The 22,404-nt window shown below is 44.1% G+C and overlaps 4 protein-coding genes across 4 annotated transcripts; 3 read left to right on the forward strand and 1 right to left on the reverse strand.

The window, feature by feature from the left end:
• The first annotated feature begins 181 nt into the window (after positions 1–181).
• Positions 182–1,313, forward strand: LOC6541275. Its single transcript, XM_001968920.3, has one exon. It carries the CDS (start codon positions 187–189, stop codon positions 1,057–1,059), a length of 873 nt encoding a protein of 290 aa, XP_001968956.1. The 5' UTR covers positions 182–186; the 3' UTR covers positions 1,060–1,313.
• Positions 1,314–6,668: 5,355 nt separating this feature from the next.
• On the reverse strand, positions 6,669–7,707 carry LOC6543087. The gene has a single exon (XM_026978978.1). It carries the CDS (start codon positions 7,607–7,609, stop codon positions 6,704–6,706), a length of 906 nt encoding a protein of 301 aa, XP_026834779.1. The 5' UTR covers positions 7,610–7,707; the 3' UTR covers positions 6,669–6,703.
• Positions 7,708–7,960: 253 nt separating this feature from the next.
• LOC6542705 lies at positions 7,961–9,267 on the forward strand. Its single transcript, XM_026979004.1, has 3 exons — positions 7,961–8,379; positions 8,510–8,648; positions 8,699–9,267. Exons 1-3 carry the CDS (start codon positions 8,170–8,172, stop codon positions 8,749–8,751), a joined length of 402 nt encoding a protein of 133 aa, XP_026834805.1. The 5' UTR covers positions 7,961–8,169; the 3' UTR covers positions 8,752–9,267.
• Positions 9,268–13,681: 4,414 nt separating this feature from the next.
• Positions 13,682–15,054, forward strand: LOC6541332 (probable NOT transcription complex subunit VIP2). Its single transcript, XM_001968923.3, has one exon. The coding sequence runs from the start codon at positions 13,682–13,684 to the stop codon at positions 14,978–14,980; it is 1,299 nt and encodes a 432-aa protein (XP_001968959.1). The 3' UTR covers positions 14,981–15,054.
• The last annotated feature ends 7,350 nt before the right edge of the window (positions 15,055–22,404 follow it).

Genomic DNA, 22,404 nt, shown 5'->3' on the forward strand with positions numbered 1-22,404 from the left:
TCTTACGTATAGTGATTGCCTCTGGATTAAGCCCATTGGAGTGTGTTCTTATCGTTCAAAGAGCCTTTCGCAATTCGAAATTTCGAATGATACTGCTTATCATTTAGAGAACAAACACTCAATTGATCTCATATATAAAGAGGGCTGGCCGAGCTGCAAATAGTCACAAGTCAATCGAAGTTCACAATGGCTGCGTATAGAAAATATTCCTTAGTTCTCCTAGTTTTGGCTTACTGCCTGGCTGTAGTCCTGGCAAAACATCCTACTCGCGAGGAAGCGGAGGAAAACATGGCCAAGTTCATGGGTGTCCTTCGGCAGGAGCAATTTGCAGCCGGCTCACCTCGATTCAATGATGTTCTGGGCAACGCGAGGGCCATTGTCCAGTATCAGGACAAAGGATTCATTGGAATTCGGAGCATTTTCCAGTGGATGACCAGCCCGAATCCGCGCAACGATGGCGTCTATAACTTTATGCAGTTCTACACTGACGAATCAAGTGGATACATTGGCATACAAAACTACGACAAGAGCTCCAAGTTTACGATTCTGTTCTCCGTTTGGGATGCACTGGATGCATTTCCGGGCGATGATTTCGCCTGCGAGACCTTCGGCGGCGAGGGCGTCGGCTATAAGTGCTCCAACAGCACGTTCCCGCTGATCAGCAATGCCATATACTTCCTGGACGTACAGATCGAGGGTTCTACCTTCAGGGGTTATATCTCGGAGCCGCAGGAGAATCTCGACAGTGTGACCAGCAACCAGGTGACGCGTCATTTGATTGGCGAGATCATCACGCCGCACGAGCAGCTAACTAACCTCATACCATTCGGATACTACAACGAGAACTATCGCGATAAGGACACCTGCAGGGAGGCCTTCGAACTGGTCACCGTCAACCAGGCTCCGCATCAATATACGAAGTATGGTCATGCCAACACCAAGTTCACCGAGGCCTATCTCTACAACTCGGAGTGTGAGGTTGAGAATATTTTGGTGGCTCTAACGGCGGACAAGAAGAGCACCATCTACTTCACCAGACCCACTGGTTTGGATCTTTAAGATTGAGAATCCATATATTATGGATTGAAAGTACCAACAAGAAGAGCACCATCTTTGTATCTTTATAGTTGAGCATCCATTTATACTGCATTGAAAGTACCAACTTATTGGCTTAACTCGTAAGCTTTTGTTTTTTGTGTATATTTAAATAGTTTTAGGCAGGAATAATGCAATCCAAAAATGTGCCTTATTGCTTGTATTTAATTAGAAACAACGTATTTATTGCATTGAATTCCTAAAATAAAGATGTTTCTTAAACACATATAGTTGCTTTTTAAAGTAATACCACTTCAAAGACTTAGTAAGTAGAAGCAAGTCCAAGTAGATTACACAAAGAGATGATTATCACCAAAAACTTGGCTGATGCCCAGCTTTCAAAACTTGTGTAGCTCATTGCTATTTTCTGTAAGATCAAGCTGGTTTTCAGGAAGCTTGTCTAGACTTTTTGCTGCTCCCGTTTCTGCTCATTAAGACCAATCCCCTGGCTGGGTGCGTTTTTAGCATGTCCTACGCAGTGCGGCACTAACTTTTTATTGTCTGTGCGGGCAGGCGGGCAAAAAGTGGTCGAGGAGCGAGAAAAAAATAAATGAACTGTCCCATTGTCTTCTGGGATTAGGGCTCCTGGAGCCGGGCTATGGCTTCTGGCCCAGTCCTGGAGCTTCTGCGCCGATGGTGGGTGATAAATGTTGAGGAGCTAGCGGCGGCACTGGCGCAGACTCCATTGAAATTAGTTATTCACGCGGATCGTTTAAGGCAATCCAACACCAGAAGGCAGAAACATGGTAGCTGCCTGCTGTGCTACGGTTGCATTTATTTGGGATACCCTTTAATAATGCAGATGAATGGGTGGCAGGTTATTCAAGTGAGTGCATTCATAATAATTAATAGATAGCATGTTTCTTTTTTTAATGTATCCGATACAAACAAGTTGTGTTTCGTGAAAGTAAAGCTTTTAATAAAACGCATACCCCTTTGTTAATGTGATGTAGAGTTCCGCAATAACAGGGCCGAAATTGGAATGACAAATATCTTTGCATACTTTTTGGATATACATCTTTTGTTAGGGGAATGAAAAGTCAAATCAGTTCCGATTTAAATTTGAAAATACGTTCCCGATTTCAGAACACCAGGTATCCGAGAGTCGAAAACGCGATGAGAGCTGCAAGGCTTTTTTGTTGGCCATTGCTCTTGGCCATGGCTTGTCAGTGATGGCTGCTCGGCTACCGCTTTTGTTTTAATGATCGTGCCCGGGATGCTCATTTACCGCTGCAGTTGGCCAACTGCAGGCAGCGAACGACAAACGGCAAACGGGATGACTCCTTGGCTTTGTGTCTCTTATCAGTGCAACATTTTGCATGTTGGGCAGCAAAGCGCAGTGGCCACGGCCACGTCCTCCTGCTGGAGCTCAAGCATTTGTCACAGTCCTTCCCCGCCGCTGAAAATAAAGCCCAGCCATACACACACTTAACATGTGTCTTTTTATGTATGCTTTTAGCCAGTTTTATCGCCGGCTTTCGGCTACTGCGGCGCTGCAACGTCGCTGCAAATCCCCTCCTCTAATGGCTCATTTCCTCGAGCGGCCAACAACAACGGTAATTAACCTGTGCATGTTAATGAACTTCAAACTGCAGACTCCTACTCCACTGCACTGCCAAAAAAACCAGTAAGGTATACTAAAGATATTTTAGCAACCTTTAGAATCAACAAAGTTTGGGAAGATATTACTGCATTTACCACAAATTAAAATATTTTAGCATATCTTTATCATAGAAATGGTCACATGAAGTTAGGACCTAAGAAAGTAAACAAACTATTTTAATAAAAGTATTGCCAATAATATTATATTTACAAATTTGATTTATTAGTACACCGGTGTATTGTCGGCTTAACTTTAAAGTGCATTTGAAAATGGAGTTTCCCATTCATTAAGAACATTTTACAAAATGGTTAACTTTAAGCTTCAAGGACCAAAAACCTTTTATTAAACATTAAAAAAATAGCTCTTTTTAAACAAAGAGAGTTAGAATCTATGGTAGTCTGCATATTTTTCGCAGTGCACTCCCGACCAACTGTCCTAAGTTTATGTAGATTTTTGTCTTCTCTCCTCACGTTGGCGCTAATGCAAATGTGAAAAGGCATTTTGTGAGCCAAAATGAGGTTGTTGTCGTGCCACTGACAATCTAATTAGAATACAAAATGCTTTTAGAGGAAACTGCAACTTTGGCTTGAGCTCTTGCTCCTTAGCTTCAGGCCCACTGGGTCTTCAGTGGGTTTCAAGTTCATGGTGTTGACATATGTAGTTGGTGGTTGGGTAACCCCCAATATATATCCTCATCGGCCCAAGCCATCTGGTTGAGTAACATGGCGACAGCACCATCTCCGATATTTGATTTCACCGACTAGGACATTATTGTGATGAGATGGGAGATTTCCCGAGTCGGGAAAGTCAGAGTCATTTGATGGCCGCGATTGAGATGCAGTCATCGAGGAACTGCGGTTCAAAATGGTCAACTTGTATTCATAATGAGTGGAAAGTTTGGCAGGCAGGTAAGTAATATCGCACATAGATAAGCTACGGCTTAAATGGAAAATTAATTCGGATTAGTTATTCCAGTAAATTGCACATAAGTTTACCATTGTCATCTGTATTTAACCTTTTGCTTTGGTTTGTTAACTTAGTTTAATTGATTTGGAAATAAGCACTTTTTACTTAATAGGCTGTATACAAGCCAATTAGTGTTTAAATTTTTCAAGATTGCTAGGAATATAGATAATCAGAACAACAACTTACTTGAAAGCAATTTTCCTTGAACCACAAATGAGTCATGCGTCACGTAGCTTACCCCATCTGCTCCACCTTGTACAACAAGTTTCAACTTTGAACTTCAACAATCGATTCGATGTGCCCACTCATGGCTGCCCAAGTGGTTTTCTGTACCAGGAACTGACATCACATTGTATGGCATGGCATATTTGGAGAATGGATGGAGGCGGAGCAGGAGGAGATCACAGCACGTGCAGGGAGTCAACAAGCCAGGCACACATATTGGGCTAATTAAGCAGATTTCAAATGAAAGCCAACAAAGAAGAGATTCGATCGTGGGCCAAGCGACACCACCTGGAGCTGAATCTTTAGATGGAGATGGAGATGGAGCCGGAGTCGGAGTCGGAGAGGGCCTGTGGAGCACCCACAGAGATCGGAGCACCCATGGCACGCGATAATCAATCAAAAACCATTAAAGCCAAGCGTTTCAGCCGAGACAAAGACAATCAGTGCGGAGTAGAAAGCATTTCGCTGGAAAGAAAAGGCGTAGAAAATGCGGGGAGACGCGGCGGGTGGGTGTGGCAAAATCAAATATGCGTCAAGACAAGTTAAAGATCAAAATCAAGATCAAATAGAGCACAAGATCAACTGCAGCGTGAGATGATTGACAGAATTAGAATAGGAAATCGTGAGCGGTGCGATGCGGTGGAGTTCCCCCTCTTTACGAGTATTATTGCGAGTATTATTAAATGACCCAATTGTGGCTAAACGGCTTTTTGTTTGGGCCAAGAAAAGTGAATGGAGAAGAATGTCGCCTGTCTGGGCTTCGGTTACAGTGCCTCCTGCACCTCCGCCCCCTGGCCAAATGTCGCTCAGAGTTGGCAAATGCAAATTAAACCCCACCAGTGCAACTTTCTAAATGAAATTCCAATCGCACTAGGTTCAACTGCTCCTGCCCCTTCTATTTTCCTTCACGCTTTTCCGCTCATGTGTGTGCAAAATTAAAGAAATAATTTCGTGTTAAAATATAACAGCTGATTGTCACCTGGCAGGCGAGAAAACTGCGGAGCCTTCAGAGCCTTGGGTTGACTAAATCAAAGACTGACAACTCGAGCTCCTTTCTAAAAACGTCTGCTGATTTACATTGACTTATGCAGCTGGACGACTGAATTTTTAACTACATAGGTTTTTAACTACTGTTTTTTATAAACTTAAATAAAAAATATACCCCTCTTATTTTCGACGGGATCAGTCACTCAAAAAGTAGATACCTTCCTCGTAGGAAGACGTACACTGCGATCGCGCTCTACCGAAAATTTCTCGCTGTGTATGATATATCCTACAATTGTCTCCAGAGTGGGCTCAATTAGAGACGCACTCGCAAATTGCATTGCACTTTTATTGTCACCACTGGCGAGAAGTGTCTTGGATTTGAGTTTGAGTGCGGTGGCATTTTGTCGCGACGCCTGCGACGGTGTCTGGATCCCATCATCAGTCACTCCTGGACAGTCCAGGTCCAAGTAATTGCCCCCGACATGGTGCGGCAGTGGGAGCCCCGACCACTTGTAGGCATTTTGTTTGACTTGGATTATCGCTAAGTGCATGGGTTTAACATTCCGCGGATGTCCAACTAAACGACGGATTAAGCGGCACCACTTGTCGGGTGTTGTTCAGTGCGAGCCCGTCCTTGCATTGCAAGAAATTATTGAAAATTAAAGTTTTTGCAAATTTCCTGAATATTTGTATGCAATTTACCTGCGTTTTACCAGTGCAACGTGTAGTTTGCAATTGAAAGAAAAACACTTTTTAGCCATAAAAACTTTCTGGTATGCGCATTTCTTACTCTTCACCCATGGAAATATTTTTATATTCCCATCTATGGCAACTCATTCTAAAATGATGTACTGAGCATTATGGCCTCCTTTCGCGGCGTATTCAAAATAATTCACCCACAGCAACAGTTTAAGGCCAATCTACTGAGCACATTCACACTGTGCTCATGATCACCGTAAACGGAGTGCCCGCATCCCATGCCAAGTGCCCATTAAACCGCATATATAAATCACCATTAATTTGACAGTGGATTTTTACATAACTCAGGCCAACAGGTGAAAGCGAATAGCGCACAGCTGCCGGTGGACATTGGAGAGATCATGGAGTGTCATGGAAAACTCGCCACTTGCACTCGTGAAAATTGACTGCTTTCCCCGCACCTGCTTCACCTGCCCCTCCGCGAAAAAAGAAGGCTGGCATGCAAAATCGAATTGTGTGCTAATATTTGGCCAAAATGCAAAGAGCCCGCGGTTATCGCTGCACCACGAACATGACGAAGTGACTCCAGATGGGGCAGTTTTCAGTGCTGCCGCTGCAGTAATAAAAATCATTACTTTCAAGCCCAAATTGGCAAATGTTGGCAGAGGGAGAATGCAGGATTTTCGCCTGATCGACATGCAATGTCAGGGAAATTGCTGTCAAAGCTGGGTAAAAGTTGCATTCAACACTAAGGGAAAATTCAGCGGCTTAGTGCTATGACATTATAAGAAGGTAACAAGTAAAAATAAATTTAGTTTGGGAGAAAACATTATCTACGTAAGTGGAACTTGTATTATTCCATTTCATTGAAATAGAAATGGGATCTTAGCCGCTTAACCCTTTCAGGCAGATGCCAAAGAAGAAAGCTTACACATTAAAAACGCCCGAGGCATTGGCATAGAAAAACTGTGCCGCAGCAAAACATGGCTTTTGTTTTAGCCCTAACCGCAGACAGATGTCCCAGCTAAAAGCTTTTCCCGAAAAATTCCAAGCCCCGATCCCCCCATCACATGACAGGCACAATTTCTCAATCTTTGTTTGGGAGGCAAGCCAAGAAATCTTTTACTTTCACTGACGACGCACATTCTTGGAGTTGCCATTGAGGAAGTCGGCCGCCTCCATATCCCGCATCCAATCCTCATCCGAATACTGATGCCGCCAATTGCCCAGGTGTCCACCCAGTTGGGAGTTCAATTCCTTTTGCTGGTTGAGAAAAAGCGAGGTTCTTGATTTGGGCACGACTATCATATTGACCAGATGCATCTGCATGTCGCAGTACAGATGCCTGTTGCTATTGCGCTCTTCCAGCGACTGCTTACTTCGCAGATACAATCCGCTGGAGGAATTGATGCGTCTCAGGTCACAGGTCGACCTTGGGCCCAGCAATAGAGTGGATTGCGAGCGATTTAAGCCATGTGCTCCGCCCCTCATAGCCGTCTTATGCTGATCGGGACTGACGGGGATAGGCAACATCTTCTGCAATTCGTGCACTTCATTTTCCAAGGAGTCCAAGCGTGCCTCAATTCTGGACAAAACCACACTGGGTGTCACCTTTTCCAAGCTGACTTTATCCGGGGCTAAGGATCGGATAACCTTTTGGGCCACTCTTTTGGCGGGATCCCTGACCCAAAGCTCAACCAATGATTCCTTAACCTCCTTTTCGTTGTTAACAATCGGTTTCCCCTTAGATTTCTTTGATTTCGATCTGGGAAGGAAGGCCAACACAACGGGAGGGTTACCCGCAATGGGTCCATCGGCAAATCCACCAGTGCGTCGGCTCGCATCCTGTGGCAGGGATTGGGGGAAACTGGTTGCCCCAGATCGACCAGCTGCTCTGGTATCACCCACTTGCTCTACCTCTTCATAGTTTCCGGCTGGTGTTTGATACTCATTCCCGTGGGCCATAATGTCCCTCAATAAATCATTTGAAAGCGGCACAATCCGCTTCTTACGGGAGGATCCCATTGACCCCATCTTACTATATTACAATTTTACTTTTAATTTTGAAACAATCTGGGTGCAAGAAAGTATGTGGAAATGTATCTGAATATACAAAATATGATAATGACACCCTTAATTTTTGAGTGGAAAGGAAATGAAGCCTATCCAGGTTTCTATATCAGATCAGAGGATTGTGTACTTTTTTTTTTTCGTATTTGCAAGTTTGCAGAAGGCAGAAGGAAATAAACACGATTAAGTTGAGTGTTATACCCAGATTCCCTCCAAACGCCAGCATTTTGCAAGTTTTATAGCCAATTTCTTTAAATGAACTTTTCCACGGCCCATTAGTTTAAGTAAGCACCTTTTAAAATGTCATATTTTTTGTAAAATAAACAAAATTTAAATGCACACAAGACACTTAGGAAAGTGGTGATCCGGAATTAGTGGAATTCTAAGGAGTTCCTCGGTCCTCGGGTCCTCGGATACCTGGGCATAGAAATGGAGCTCGGAAGAGAATTCTTCGAAAGGACGTTAGAATTGTCACGTATGTGACTAAGATTCACTCGCTGAGAAAGTGCCCCTCTAATCGCAGGATGCCAATAATCAAGAAGTTTTGCTATTGTTTTAGTCTGAGAACTGGCGCCTTTACAATTGCGTATGCAGGTCTTACCATGGATTTATTAGATGCAATAGCGGCTATATATACTGAGAATCACTATTGCGGTGATATAATACTCCTCGCGATGATTTCCACCGTTTGGAATATCCTTTCCGAATTGGTTCTGTTGACTGCACTTTATCGGGTAAGATCGAACTGCCATAATAGAATCAGCATTATGTGTCAGAAGTGAATGGAATCATATAATTAACTATTGAATAAAAACATTTTATCGAAATACTTTCTGTTTATCTGAGCGCAGTCCTTTGTTTCAGGATAATCCGCACCTGCTTCCGGTCCACCTGGTGACTTGTCTTTGTGGCCTGATAATCGAAATGAACAGCCACATGCTCATTGCCTCCCTCGGTGTAACCGACTACATTTTGATGTCCTACGCGTTCTTCTTGATTGCCTGTAAGTGATTACCTCCAAGCCTCCACTCTCCACCAACCAATCGCCCACAGTTGTAACTGCGGACGTCGTCATCGTGCTGAGCTACTACCACTCGGAGGTTTAGTGGACCACTCCGATTACCCATTAACCCAGGCGGCCGACGGAGCGCAGCACGCAGCCATTGGTGGTGCGCGATTAGGCGCGAAAATTTATTTGGAATAAAACGTTGCGCAATCGGGCATAAGCCGCGCATAAATCGTGGCCAATTGTCACCAGCGGACTGGCAAGCGAACCTCAGCGACCTGCGTTTAATTATCGCCCGCCCGCCAGCGCCCGTCGAGCAACATGCGTGCTAATTGACCAGGCTGAAGCTCAACGCTGCTCCAATCCGAATCTGAATCCGAATCCGAATGCGAATGCGAGTACGAATCCGACTCCGACTCCGAATCCCAGTCGCGGTCCAAATGTCCAAATGATAACCGCGACGATGAAAACGCACGCTGAGCCAAATGAAAATTATGTTGCAATCGGGCAGGCGTGCTGCCCGCTGGCTGGTCACTGAACCGCAGTTTGCACCACCATCCATCCATGGGGCTTAATTAATTTCCTTGATTAATTGAAAGTGCGCCTTGCTTGCTGTATTTTCGTTTTCTGTCTTGTTTTTTTTTTGGGATTTTTTGTTGTGTTTTTATTTTTCTGGGCCATGGTATGTTTATGTGTATTTTTGGCAGTGCAAAGTTGAAGGCAATAAGAAAAATCGCGCCGGATTCGATTCGGTAGTATGTGATGGGCGTTGCCCTGGCCAACCCTTGGCCATTACTCTTGGCCCGATCCGATCCGATCTGTACCTTTCCCTTTGCCCTTTTTCCTCAGCTGGTATTCGATTATGGCCGAAATTATGATCCTTGCTCGGTGGATTCAGCGCAATTGCTTTGGGATGCCCTGTAAAATATATGTTTTCAACATTTTACAATTAAAAGCCCATGCTCAGTTATCAACAGAAAAATTAGTCACCGAAATAAAATCTTGAAAAACAATGTCTCTATACAAAGCGATTCGGGTCATTCAGCATGAACAATGAGCATACATCACCAGCAAATCGAAACCATAATCTTTGACCTTGTCAACCCACTGCGAAGCAAGTACATCAAGATAAATTAAGCCTCAATTGCGGATTCAACAACAGGCCAGCTAACATCCATCATTCCAGTTTTATGGCCGCACAATAGAACCTGGAATACCCAGCAAGTCAATTTTCCAGGGGCAACTGAGCAACTGAGCAACTGCAATGCACAACTTGCAACGTTCACCGAAAATTCACTGATTTCGTAAAATATTACGATAAATGTCGCTTTCAACATTTATAAGCCAAAAGGATTTTAATACTTTATTGCTTATAGCCGCAAAGCGACAGTAAATGCTCCTACTTTAAGAAACAAAATGCAATCGCATCGAGAAGAATCGAAAATAAGGAAAAACAAGAAAAATGAATTGTCTTCATTTTGTAATTTAATGGTATTTTATTGAATTTCTGATGCGCATGGGCAGGGACAAGGCGGATTGCCCCATCCTTGGGTTCCGATCCGAATGGGTATCTGTATCTGTATCGGAATCGGAATATACCATCCATACCATCCCATCCGATCCGATCCTCTCCAGCCTGTTGACATTTAAAATATGGCCGCGTGTCAATGCGACTGCCCTACGCCCATTTTTAAGTCAGGTTTACATTTCGATTTCGGTTTCGATTTTTAATTCGCCACTCGCCCGAAATCCCAGCGTAAATTCAATTTGAAGGTCCGAAGGCCTGCAGAAAAATGTGCTTTCACTTGACCCGCAATGCTGCGTAAATAAATTTTATCGCTTCGCTGACACGTGCGCGTAATATTTCATTAAATTCAAAAAACTACAGCCAAGGAAGTATACAAAACTAAAAAAAAGGGGGAAAAAAAGAGTAAATAAATATAATTGCGTTCGGTTCAAAACGGCAGCATAAACAAATCGGCGATTGCATCGTAAGTTCGTTTTCAATTTGGCAAGTTTGACACTTGGCCAGTTAGTGACTGTCCCCGATCCCCGCCAGGCACACCAACTCTGCGGTCCGATGTGTGTGCCACCTACGTTGGCTTACACTTAGTCCAGCTCTCCACCTGGAGTCCACCTGAAGTCCAACTGGAGTCCAACTGGAGTCAACCTGGAGTCAACCTGTCGTGGCTACTGCCGCCTGCCATTCACTTGCCGGCAGTGCGTGCTGCAGTTGCTCCGGCTGCTCTGATTGCGAATGCCAATTGTTGGCGAACCGATGTCTGTGATGCCAATGTTTATGATGGCTCATAATTTGTTTGCCCATGGCTGCTGGATCGTAAATGCAGCTCGGGACCTCAGCACAGGCTCCCCTAATTACCAAAGTAAATAGTGAGTGGTATTTACATTTAAATATTTCAAGGTAATTAATTTTTATACCTTCAGTTGAATTCCTAATAAATGTCCTGAGGCTTGAAATGTTTTTTTCTGCGTCTTGCAGCCAGGAAAGTTGTATCCTCTACAGAAGTGTGCAGCATTCATTATTTAAAAAATAATGTATTTCTTTTATTTTTTGTAGCTGCAACAGCTTAAGTTATACATTTTACAGTTTAATGTAGGATTAAACATGTTCCAAACAGGGTAACAGCAACTTTGAAAGTTTAGTCTATGCACTCGGTGTTGTAAATATGAAAAACTTGACAAAATGAACGCCCACAGAGGCGGACTAAGTCACAAGAGTGATGTACGCCTATTATGAATAATTTTGAAAGACTGGCAAGAACCTCATAAACATATGGCCATTATGGTGAGCGCTTTGGCTAATGGCCCGCCGCCTGCCACTAAGCCCACTGAGGTGAGGAATATGTACACATGTTTCGGCTCTTCCCGTGCCCAGGCCAGCAGTTCCAATGAGCTCGTAAAACTCGCCGGACTGTGGGACGACTGCCTCCAGAGCTTCTTTCGGTGCTCACTGATGTCTTAGATGCAACTACAAGTGCTGCTCCCGCTGGTCATTAGCCGAGATGGCGGCACGCACCCGGTGCAGCTTGAAGTTGGGTCATTTGAGCCGGCGAATGGGGCGTCTCTTAAGCCGATGCTAATTTCCATAATGCACGCCTTGATGGCCAAGCCAACAGATCCCGATCCCCGGTGCCGTTTCGCACACTCTGCGAAAGAATAGTTTATACTCCTACCATATGTAAGCTTACAATTTCATTAGTAGTTCCATGAAAAACGATTCAGTTTAGGGTTACGCAAAGTCCAAGCATGCAACAAATCTTTGTATATATAACTGAATACCTGAATAGTTAATTTTTGGTTGAAGCCTAGTTCTAGTTTTAGTTTTCAGTGTGCCATCACCTTGAAATGAGTAAATGGCTAAGTAAACTAGAAATCTTAGCTTACGCCAAGTGCGGGAGAAAACCATTCTGAAAATACAACAAATGAGCATTTTGCAATCAAACGAAGTCCAAAATCCAATTTAGGATCGCCTCCAGTTGACACCTCAGTGGCCTAGAGACTCCACTTGCCATGGCTGTGGCCCTGGCAATGGCGATATAATGGCCTCGCAATTGCCCTGACCCATCTGTGGGCCAAGTGCCAGCCGATCGTGGCCAGGCCAGTATGGCTGCGATCCGTGGAGCGGAGCAGGCAGCTTTTGTCGCTTTTCGCTGTACCCGGCAACATGAGTATGATTTATTGTGCTTTATGTGGCCGGAGCAGCTTCTGCCCGCAGTTCGTGATGGCTTCGCTGGCTTCGTTAGTCGCGCTCCTGGGATCTGGATGCATTGCTATACTCTCTTGAGGGGTATTTCCAAAGGGTGCTGAATCAGGAGTGCGGTATTTAATGGTTACTTGGGATCAGCTTCATACCTCGCATCCAATCATCAAAGCAGCAAGTTCGTCTTATATAAAATAGGCAGCCCAAAGCTCAGTAGCTAATGATAGGGTATTTCAAGCTACGGTTCTAGTTCTTTTTTATCTGGGCATTCTGCACTTGGCCATCCAGCGATTATGTGTATCATTTTTCTTTGCCAGCGGTTGCGATTCTACGTTATTGTATTTTATATTATTTGTGCTTAATTTGGGTAGCCTGGGCATGGAGCAGTGGGAGCCGTGCACCTGATGCCAAGAGTGTTGTGACTCTTGTGGAAGCTGGACAAGTTCGTTGATTTGCGGCAGGCAAATGACCAACGCGCTCCTCAACATTTAGTGGGCAGGAGCACTTGGACTATTAGCCAAGATCTTTTTCCACCGCCTTCTTATGGCCACCTTTGCTCCTCTCCGCGTTCAACTGTCCTTTCCTTTTGTCAATTCCCAGAGATTTTTGCTTGGCCAAGGTACGAGATTTATGTTAGTATGGTGTCAGTTTAAGTTAATGGGTTATACTCCCCGCCAGTTTTTTATTTCGTTTTTTATAGGTGAATTTTTATAGGTCCGTCTCATTCTTATTCTTCCATGCACAATTTTATTCATTTTTCTTTGGCAGCTGCGCAGGTGAATTTTTTGAATTTATGACCATAACTTTGAAATTGCTTTGTGGCAATTTCCGTGGCACCCACACAATGCGAGAAGTTAATTTATTATTAAACCCAATATTTCAGGTTTGTTGTGATTTGCGCCTCTCTGCTGAAAAACGACTTACGTATTTCTGCACACTCGTACTACATAATATTGTATTGCTTAATCGGTTACAGATTTTAGTATTTAAGGATGTTTAGCATTGTTTTTAGACAATTCAAATCTGGTATAAGAAAACCCATTACCACATTTTTGAACTCAAAACTTTACATATTCGACTACTAATTAACTCCAAACTTTTAGTAATTTCGCGCACTTTACATATTCGACTACGACCTTTATATCGAATATTCTATCGGAAACCAGTGTTGATTAGCGCTCTTTCAAATGTCATTTTGGCGAGCCCTAGTACTGCAAAATAAAGAAATCTCTGTCACGCGTATTTTGTGCTCGAAATTCCTGTAAATTACAGAATAAGCTGTGAGTCTAATAGAAATCCTAATTGCGATATGAAACGTCATTATTCCAAGACAGTGGATGAGCAGCAGGAGAGGGAGAACTCTCCAAGTCCGCCGCCACCGCCACCCTACCAATCGCCATTATCATCGCCCGAGTCTTTGCAGACCCCGAACGGATATCCCATCTTGTACGTGGATGTGGTGAAGAATAAGCCCAAGAAGGAGTCGCTACCGTCCCATCCACCGCCCCCTCCACTTGTGCCGGAGTTCAGCATCTTTCGCGAGGACTTTCCCGCTCTGCCAGGAGCCACCTCTGCGGCATTACCATCCACTCCGAGCTCTGGGATACCCGAGGACTGGACCGCCATGTTTAGCGAAAGCGAGCACGTCGAATTGGTCAAATATCGAGATGCGGTGATGCTCATTGATCGGAATGTCAGCACCAGCGGCATCGAGGTGTTCCATCAGCGAAACCATGTTTCGGAGCAACCGCGGGAGCTGGAGTTCCTGCCCCAGTTGTACGGATATCTGAGCAATCCGTCCAGTTTAAATGTGAGCCTAATATTTAACAAGCAATTCCTGCAAGAAGGCGTCATGCAGAGGGCCGTAAATGCGACCCACCAGAGGGCTACCCAAGTACCTAACAGAATCCATCCGCCACCTGGCTTCGAGAATTCCAAACTCTTTGCACGCCTAACTACCAACAACACTGGTATGCCACTGGGTGGCGTCAACTTCGAGCTGGGCTCACCCATTTATGAAAGGATGTGGCATGTGCAGCCGAAAGCTCCAGGCGCCGCTGTTGAGGGATCCTTCGGGTTGTTGGGCCTGGCCAAGAAACTGGGATCGATCCAACAGAATCCGCTTCTATTCGGGAACAGTGTCTCGCACAATGTGAATGATGCCGCGGAGTCGATCTTTTCCGGTCCACTTCCAGGAGGCAGTTTGAGTCCACACGAGATGAGCTACAATTTGCCATTGAATTTCCTCATTACTGCACAGTTAAACCTACAGGAGCCCAAAACCGAGGAAATGCAGGAGGAGCTTCTTTTTTTATTTTTCTACACATACACTGGCGACATGATGCAGATGCTCGCGGCGGCGGAACTGGCGGAACGTGGCTGGCGCTATCACAAGTTTGAGCGCATCTGGGTAATACGGCAGACGGACAATCCCAACTATTTGTTTATCGGATTCCAGGAGTCAGGAGAGTACAATTACTTCAACATGTGGCAGTGGAAGATCCTGCCTCGACACTTTCAACTGGAGCCCGGGCACATGGAGCGCACTCTATCCAAGAGAGAGCTGTACGAGCTGTACGGATACCATCCCCAGATGTCGGAAATATAGATGAAAATATCTTCGCGTTTTGAAGTTTGCTTTCAGCGCTGCCACATCTTTGTTATAAAAGCCCACAATTTGTAAAGGCGTTTTCAAACAAATGATATTTTTTTTAAATATCCTTAAGTGTTTTTTATTGAATTGGGTGTAACATGTTGTAGTTAATATGTAAGTATATATGTTTAGTATCTGTTATTGGCTATGCAAATTATGCAATATTTATTTTTAGTATCTATAGTTGCAATATTTATATTTAGTATCTATAGTTGCAATATTTCTTTTAGTATTTGTAGTTGCACTATTTATTTTTAGCATCGATGCCTGCTCGTTAGTTTTACCAAATTTTTTGTTTTGTTTTTGTGAATTTATAATGCTTTTATCTATTCTTATACGCTCATATTAAAATTTAACCAGCAGATTGCTAGCCACGTGGATGACCAACCCATGCCACCACCAACATAGTCACCTTGCAGCCACGGACCCACCGCCGAAAAACTAAGTAACCACACCCTCCAAATGCCATCGCACCACAATCCACACAGAAAACCACTGAGTACCCAGCACCACCTCATAGCCAAGCCCCAAAGATACGAGAAAAATCGCAGCGCTCATTAGCAAAATGGAGCAGACGGACACACATTGCACATTTGGAGTCGCAGCTTTCCGCCCAGACACGATCTCTTGGCCAAGTGTCGCCGTCATTTAGAGCGCTAATTGCCACGTAAATTTGCAACCATTTTTGGCAGCTCATTAAATTTATTATTAAAACAAAAGCCGGAGCGAAGCCAAGTTAATTGCCATCAAATTGACATGCGAGCCGCTTGGAGACGGACGACAACACCCGCCTGGAATGGCAGTTTGGGATTTGCGGCTGGGATTCGGACCCGCTGGAGCTCGCAACTCTGCGCATGCGTATTAATTGCCATGGAAACTTCATAATTTCATGTGGAAAAATGTGAACGTTAGGCGTGCTCAGCCTGTACACACATATATATATATAAACATATATAGCCCACCGCAAGTACAATGTGTAATTTAAGCGAGGGAGACTTAAAAGACTGGAGTGGACCAGGTTTTTGGATCTGTCCACTTGGCGGCTTATTTATGGCACGACGAAGTTTGATTGAAATGTGTTGTCTGTGAAATTGACAACTTGGGTGAGATTTGCACGGCTTACGGCTTGGATTGGTCTCGCGCTTGGATACGCGATTTGGTCTGCCTCTCGGCTTGGAGCACTTGGATATTTTTCTGTAAATGCTCAAAGTTTAGCCAAATGCATGGTTTTACTACTGCAAATACATATAAAACTGTCAATGAGAAATGTTCAATCTAAGTAAATAATGTTAATAATGTTAAAGAGGAATAATATGTTCTTGGAATTGATGTGCACCTCTTTCCATTCGATAAGTATAATTTCGTATACATTTACATTTTCTTCGTCTGCAAAGCTGTCACAATTTTAATTGGAGCTCTTTTTTTGCAGTGTGTCTATCTGGAGCCAATTAAGCATGAATCATGGTCGAAAGACTCGTGGCAGGAGCGTTGTGCAACGAACGCTCTGATTAATAAGCCGCCCGCACATGGCCCACTCCTGGCCGGGAATTAACCTCGAAGTCCCAAATCCGCACCCGCGCCCGATCCCGGATCCCGATACCGATCCCGATCCCGAACCCGGAGTGCACTTATAATCGCGAGGCATAACCCCGGCGCACGCATGTGCAACTGCAATTACCGTTAACCGGGAAGGAGGAGCGAGACAGGTAGGGTGTCAACACGGTCGTAACTCGCAATCAACTTAAGATGACAGGGGAAATGAAGCATTGACGCCTCGCACGTACCACATAAGGCCGAGAAGGAAGCGGCCGAGGAAAGTGCCTACAGAGCATGGCACATCGCATCCCATGCTCCAGTGGACCACTGGTCCACCACTGGTGGTGGGCAGGAGGAATAACAGATATAAAAAGGCGCTGCTGCAATCAGGTTTCTCCTTCTTCTCTTGTCCACGCCGAGTGGGTACCAAATTAGACACATTTTATTATTAAAATCCACTTGTGTTGAAATAAAACACGACTTTCTGTGTCGCACATAATGAAAATATATGGCAAGTTGATGCCAGAAAATATTTATCAGCGCGAATTGCGCTGTGGCATGATGGTCCATGGTGTGAACAATTGTTCGATGGGAATGATGCATTTTATTAACAAGAAGCATACGATTTTCAATTCAGAAATCGAAAGGCAAATGATTTAGATATCTTACGATATTGTCTTTAAATTGTTATGACTTGGTACCAGTATTGCTTTATATACGATATATAAATATATATATAAAGGACATTACACCTACTTTCAGCCGCATCTCGAAACCACTGTTTCTTGCCCCACTTGCCATGGAAAATTCCTTAGAAGAGCTTCATATTCGTTAGCTGCAGTTTTGGAACCTCGACTTGGCAACAAGTCTCTGGAGATGGCAGAGCGAAGATCAATGAACGCCATGATCAAGGATTTTGTCATCGGGGGAGCGTTTTCATTCAAGTCACGTAGCCGTCTTTATGCATATATCAATCCGGCAAAGAACCTAGCCCAGCGATGCTAATTGCCGGAGCCAGAAGAGGCGTCTTCCTTTTGCCCAATGCTGGGCGAGGGCGAATTTGTAATTTTAATTAGTGACCATCGCAGGGGGGAGAACTCCACCATTCCCCATTTGCATGCGAAGATCGCGTCAGGTATATTTCGATTTTTGGCTGGTATTTGCTTATTTTTTGATTTACTATATCTCTCGGCTTTTTTCGGTGTGCGGCGACTGATGCCAGCGGCCAGCGGCCAGCGGCCGGCGGGTTCGTTGGCTCATTCATCAGAGACGTCTGACTGTCTGGCGACTTCGGTGGGCATTATGCCATAGCCAGACCCATGGATATATAGATATGGCCATAGCCCTGGCAGGGAGTTCAAAGACACAACGGGACATTCAACCTGGATGGGGATGGGGGAAGCGACAAGGCCACGGCAACGACACCACGCTCCACACCCACGTGTGCCCAGCGGCTAGAGAGTCGTTGACCAGGCGGGTTGACTGAACTGGAGCTTCCACATCCACTGCAAGAAATATAGCACGTCTAAGTGGGGTCAATTCAAATCATAGACTGATATTCAAGTATAATTTCGAAATATGCTCACTAAGTAATATTAGCATTCGGTGAAGCCGTTAGGTTTTTCTATTCTCCAATATCAAACCTCTGCTTAAAAGTTAATATCCCTATTTCATGAAATATCATTGTACATTTCGGATTAAGGAGCCAGTTTCCTTAAAGAACTCCTTGCAGACTCTTGGCAGCTCACAAAAGAGATTGCTCTCCATTGTATGCTCTCGTACAAGATTGTTTTTTCCAGTGTGGAAAACGGAAAATCATCCAGGGAAGAACTGTGGTACTGCCTGCCCCAACAAACGTCAAATTGCAGCAGTGAGAACTATGGGCCTGATTTGCAATTCAGCAGTAGAACAATGGTCCCAGCATCCGCATCGATCGCGGAACGGTGATCTGTGATCGCAGATCGTCTTCCCGTAACAATTTCCCTTCTGCTTTATGCAGCATGCACGGAATTAACGGATTTCGATCCGATACGATTTCAACTGAGCCGCCGATGCGATCCAATCCGGCGATCCCTTCTAGCTGGCCACTGAACTGCAGCGGAGAAATCGCGTATCCGATTGGGATTGAGAAAAGCGAGCAACACAAATGTAGGTGGTGTGCATATTAATAAAGCGAAAGTGCAAGAACCACAAAACAGCCGTTCATTGTGCTACAATGGAGTGCAGCACCCCTCGCGGAAGAACCCCGCACCCCGCCCCGTGCACCGCGTGCCACACCAGTGTTTTCCCCAACATCTTGGCTGCATAATAAAGTTGCTACATTTCCACGCGTTATATCTATATCGCCATCGATATGCGGCCGGCTTATCTAAGCATTTTACATCTTTCCCCCCCTCACACACCAAATTTGTCAAAACAAAAAATTTGAATTGAATTTGTCAAGGCATACGGTCCATGTACCCCAACGGCAACGATTATGTAAGTTTAATTACCATAAATGTGATTGATCCCCCAGACTCGGCAAGTTTTCTCGTATTATTTGATTTCTATTGATCTTTTTCGCTTTACCGAATGAAATGCAAAAAAATGCAATTGCATTTTTCCGTTTTGGCTCTTTTCCCTATGCTTTTTGTTGTTATGAATGCTGAACGTAACTATACTTGGACCACTGATCTCTAGAGACCAAATACTTACCCTACTGATGGCTAGTAAATGGCACCTATCGATCTTGGCCAAGAAAGTGGGTTCAGCTGGCCGCATTATGTATAAACTTGTTAGTAATTAACCAAATTAGTGTCATTTTTGGGTAACTAAACTGTGTGGGGGAGTGAATTTATGTAAGCCACAAATAAAGAACATGTTCTTATTTTCAAAGTTCAATTTCGGTCCTTGAAAGCGTTTTACAAACCTTTCATTGTATTCAGCATATAATACTTCCATTGAAAAGCTTGCCATTCAAACGGGAACAATGAACTTCCCATTGATCACTGAAAACTCGCCATTCTGATAGGTACTGCAAATGTCCATAACTCTCTAAAGGCATCCAACTATTGTTGAAATCTCCATACCATGTCATGCACATATTTAATAGCCATTCTGCATATGACAAAATATGCAATACCCAAACCCAATCTCTGGTGCAGGTGAAATTTGCATGGTCATATCTATGCCTTTATACGAGGTCGTGGGTAAGTTGAACTTGTGGCCAGATAGGAGAAAAGAACCGCAACTTGATATTCTACGGGCATATTATGCTGAATTAGAATCAAGCCGAGATTAACAAATCATTTGCTAGTTAAATTTCGATCTCTGACCCGATTTTATAATGAGCAGTAGGCATTTATTCCGGTGTTGCATACGTTTGGGGTGATCGACAGTTGGAATTTAAGCATTTAAACAACAAGGCACCGCACGCTTACAGATAAAACTGAAATTAAATTTAGCATTAATCAGGTACAATCAATTATCCAGTTGAAGCTGTTTTAAGCATTCTATTCTTCAGCGACTTGGGAATCCTATTTTTTTTTTTTGTTTTATGATAGTGCCCACCAAACTCTACCAAACTATGCGTAATCCGAACGCGGGTAGAATCGTCTTCAGATGAAAACCTGTTTGCTCTTATGGCCACATCAAAATCCTCATTAGAATCAATGTCAGCCTGGGGGCCAGATTCCCAAGTGCATATAAAAATTAATCAGGCAAAAGGCTCCCCGTCGCAGAGAGCGACAAATTAACGAAACGAGCCCAAAAACGGCAGCAAAACAAGCAATAAAATCAAACTAAAACTCCGACTGGAGAGTCGAGCTCAAAGGAAGCACAACAATGCCACAAGTTGCAAATGCGAGTGGGGCAGCAAACAAATCTCCCCAGCGACAAAGCAAATGAGACCCACTGCGCATTGCACTACAAAAAAAAATTGTTTACAACATCAAGTACAATTTTCAAATATTTTGCTTGGAATATGTATACGTTGAGGTTGACACACAATTAAAAATATTAAGTTCTTATACGTATATTATGAATATCTGTTATAAATCTTAAACAAGAAGCAATCTATTTTTAAAACGCGTTTTCCTCTGTGTATAGAGAAGGCAAGGAGTTGGAGCTGGGCTCGGAGTAGGAGTTGGAGCTGGAGCTGGAGCAGCAGGCCAGTGGGACAGTTGGCCAAAACCGGCCGTGGTCGTAGTGAAGTTGGTCTCTCGCACAGGCCAGCGCTGTTGCAACATGTCAAAATAAATCAATTGATTGATCTTGTTTTATTTATGTCCAATTCAATTTCGATCAATGAGCAGCGCACACGAAGGCAGCATGTTAAGCGGCCGACCAAGAAGCCCCGATCCCTACCAGTTGAGGAGGATCGGGGATCGGAGGAGCTGCGGCATGGAGGCCTGTTAGCCCGGCCCAAAGTGGACCCAACTGGCGCTTAACTGGGACCGCAACTTGGCCCGCGGGGCGCGTGCGTAAAATTATGTGGCGAGCGGAAAGTGGCCCGAACTTCGATTTGGCCAGGAGCAGATAAGGCTCGGAAGGCGTATGCGATGCTATGGGGCGATAAGCCAACTTGGTGCTTGCGCCGTTCGCGTAAGGCGAGCTGTACTTACGTGTTGATTACACTTAACGTAGTAAATTAATTAGTGGAGTGCTATACGCAGAAGCGATGGCAAATGAACGTTAGGATAAACCTAATGCTTAAGGGTCAATATGGCGTTAAAAACTCATATGCCATGTGTAATACCCTTTTAATTGCAACAGAAAATTGAGCAGTAACCGAAATTCCATTCAATTAAAGCCCGATTCCCATAGCACTGAGCTCTGCCCGTTATTTCTGGTCCATGCATTATGCATGACACCTCCTCCAGCAATTTATCCCATGACAAAGATGGAGAAAGACGACCTTAATTGCCTCACATGTTCTGCCACCCACATATGAGCAATTGGCGTTTGGAAATAGTTTTCTCCGATCCGAGATCCAAAGCCCCATCCCGAGCCCAGATCGCGGCCCTACCTTTTCGCTGGTGCAATCGAAAGTGCAGCGTGCATCTGTTCAGATTAATTGTCAGCTTTCTATGCGCGCACAACTGTTTAGGCAGTTTCCCGTTTTCCCATTTCCATTTTCCATTTCCCCACATTTCCCCACTCTCGGCCTGCCGCCTCACGTGTCACAATTAAAGGCTAGGAAAATGCATTTTGTGGAAGGTGAAGGGCTGCAATTTTTACGTATTCTCCGACTTCCGTCAAGCACTTAACGAAAATGCAACAATATTTAGTTATTATTTTGAAAAAAAGTCAAATAATAAATATTACATTTTACTTGCATAAAATACCAATACTATCTTTTTCATAACATACTTAAACATTATTTTAAAAGTCGCGTTTGGTAATGCACGGAATTGAATTTTCAGTGCTGCATGGCGGAGAAAGTGCATCCATTTCGGCTTTCCTCTTCCAGAAAAAATGATAAATTAGCTTAGAAAAATCTCGAGTGTCAGGGCGTGAGTGCGCGATAGAATTGGAGTTCGGAATAGAGTGGGTTACTTACCCGTTCCTGCGTGTGTGTGGGGACTTGATTAATGCACTTGCGTTCAGGCCCGACTCGAAGCCTCCGACTATACTATACTATATATATCCGTGGAGCTACATGCGAGTATGTGGCACGCCTTGAACGTTCCACGGCCCACGGCTGGAGTCTAATAAAGTAATTTACTCCGCTAAATAGTTGCCGGCAGCCAATTTTAAGCGCTCCTTCATATTTTCGGGGGCCTTTTAACAAGCTGCTGTCCCTCTTTGCGTTGCATTGCAAAATTAGCATTTTAATTGAAATGTCACGCCGAATGCTGACTGCC

This window comes from Drosophila erecta, unplaced genomic scaffold (genome assembly GCF_003286155.1).
Source record: "Drosophila erecta strain 14021-0224.00,06,07 unplaced genomic scaffold, DereRS2 tig00000055-arrow-pilon, whole genome shotgun sequence".
Classification (NCBI taxonomy): domain Eukaryota; kingdom Metazoa; phylum Arthropoda; class Insecta; order Diptera; family Drosophilidae; genus Drosophila; species Drosophila erecta.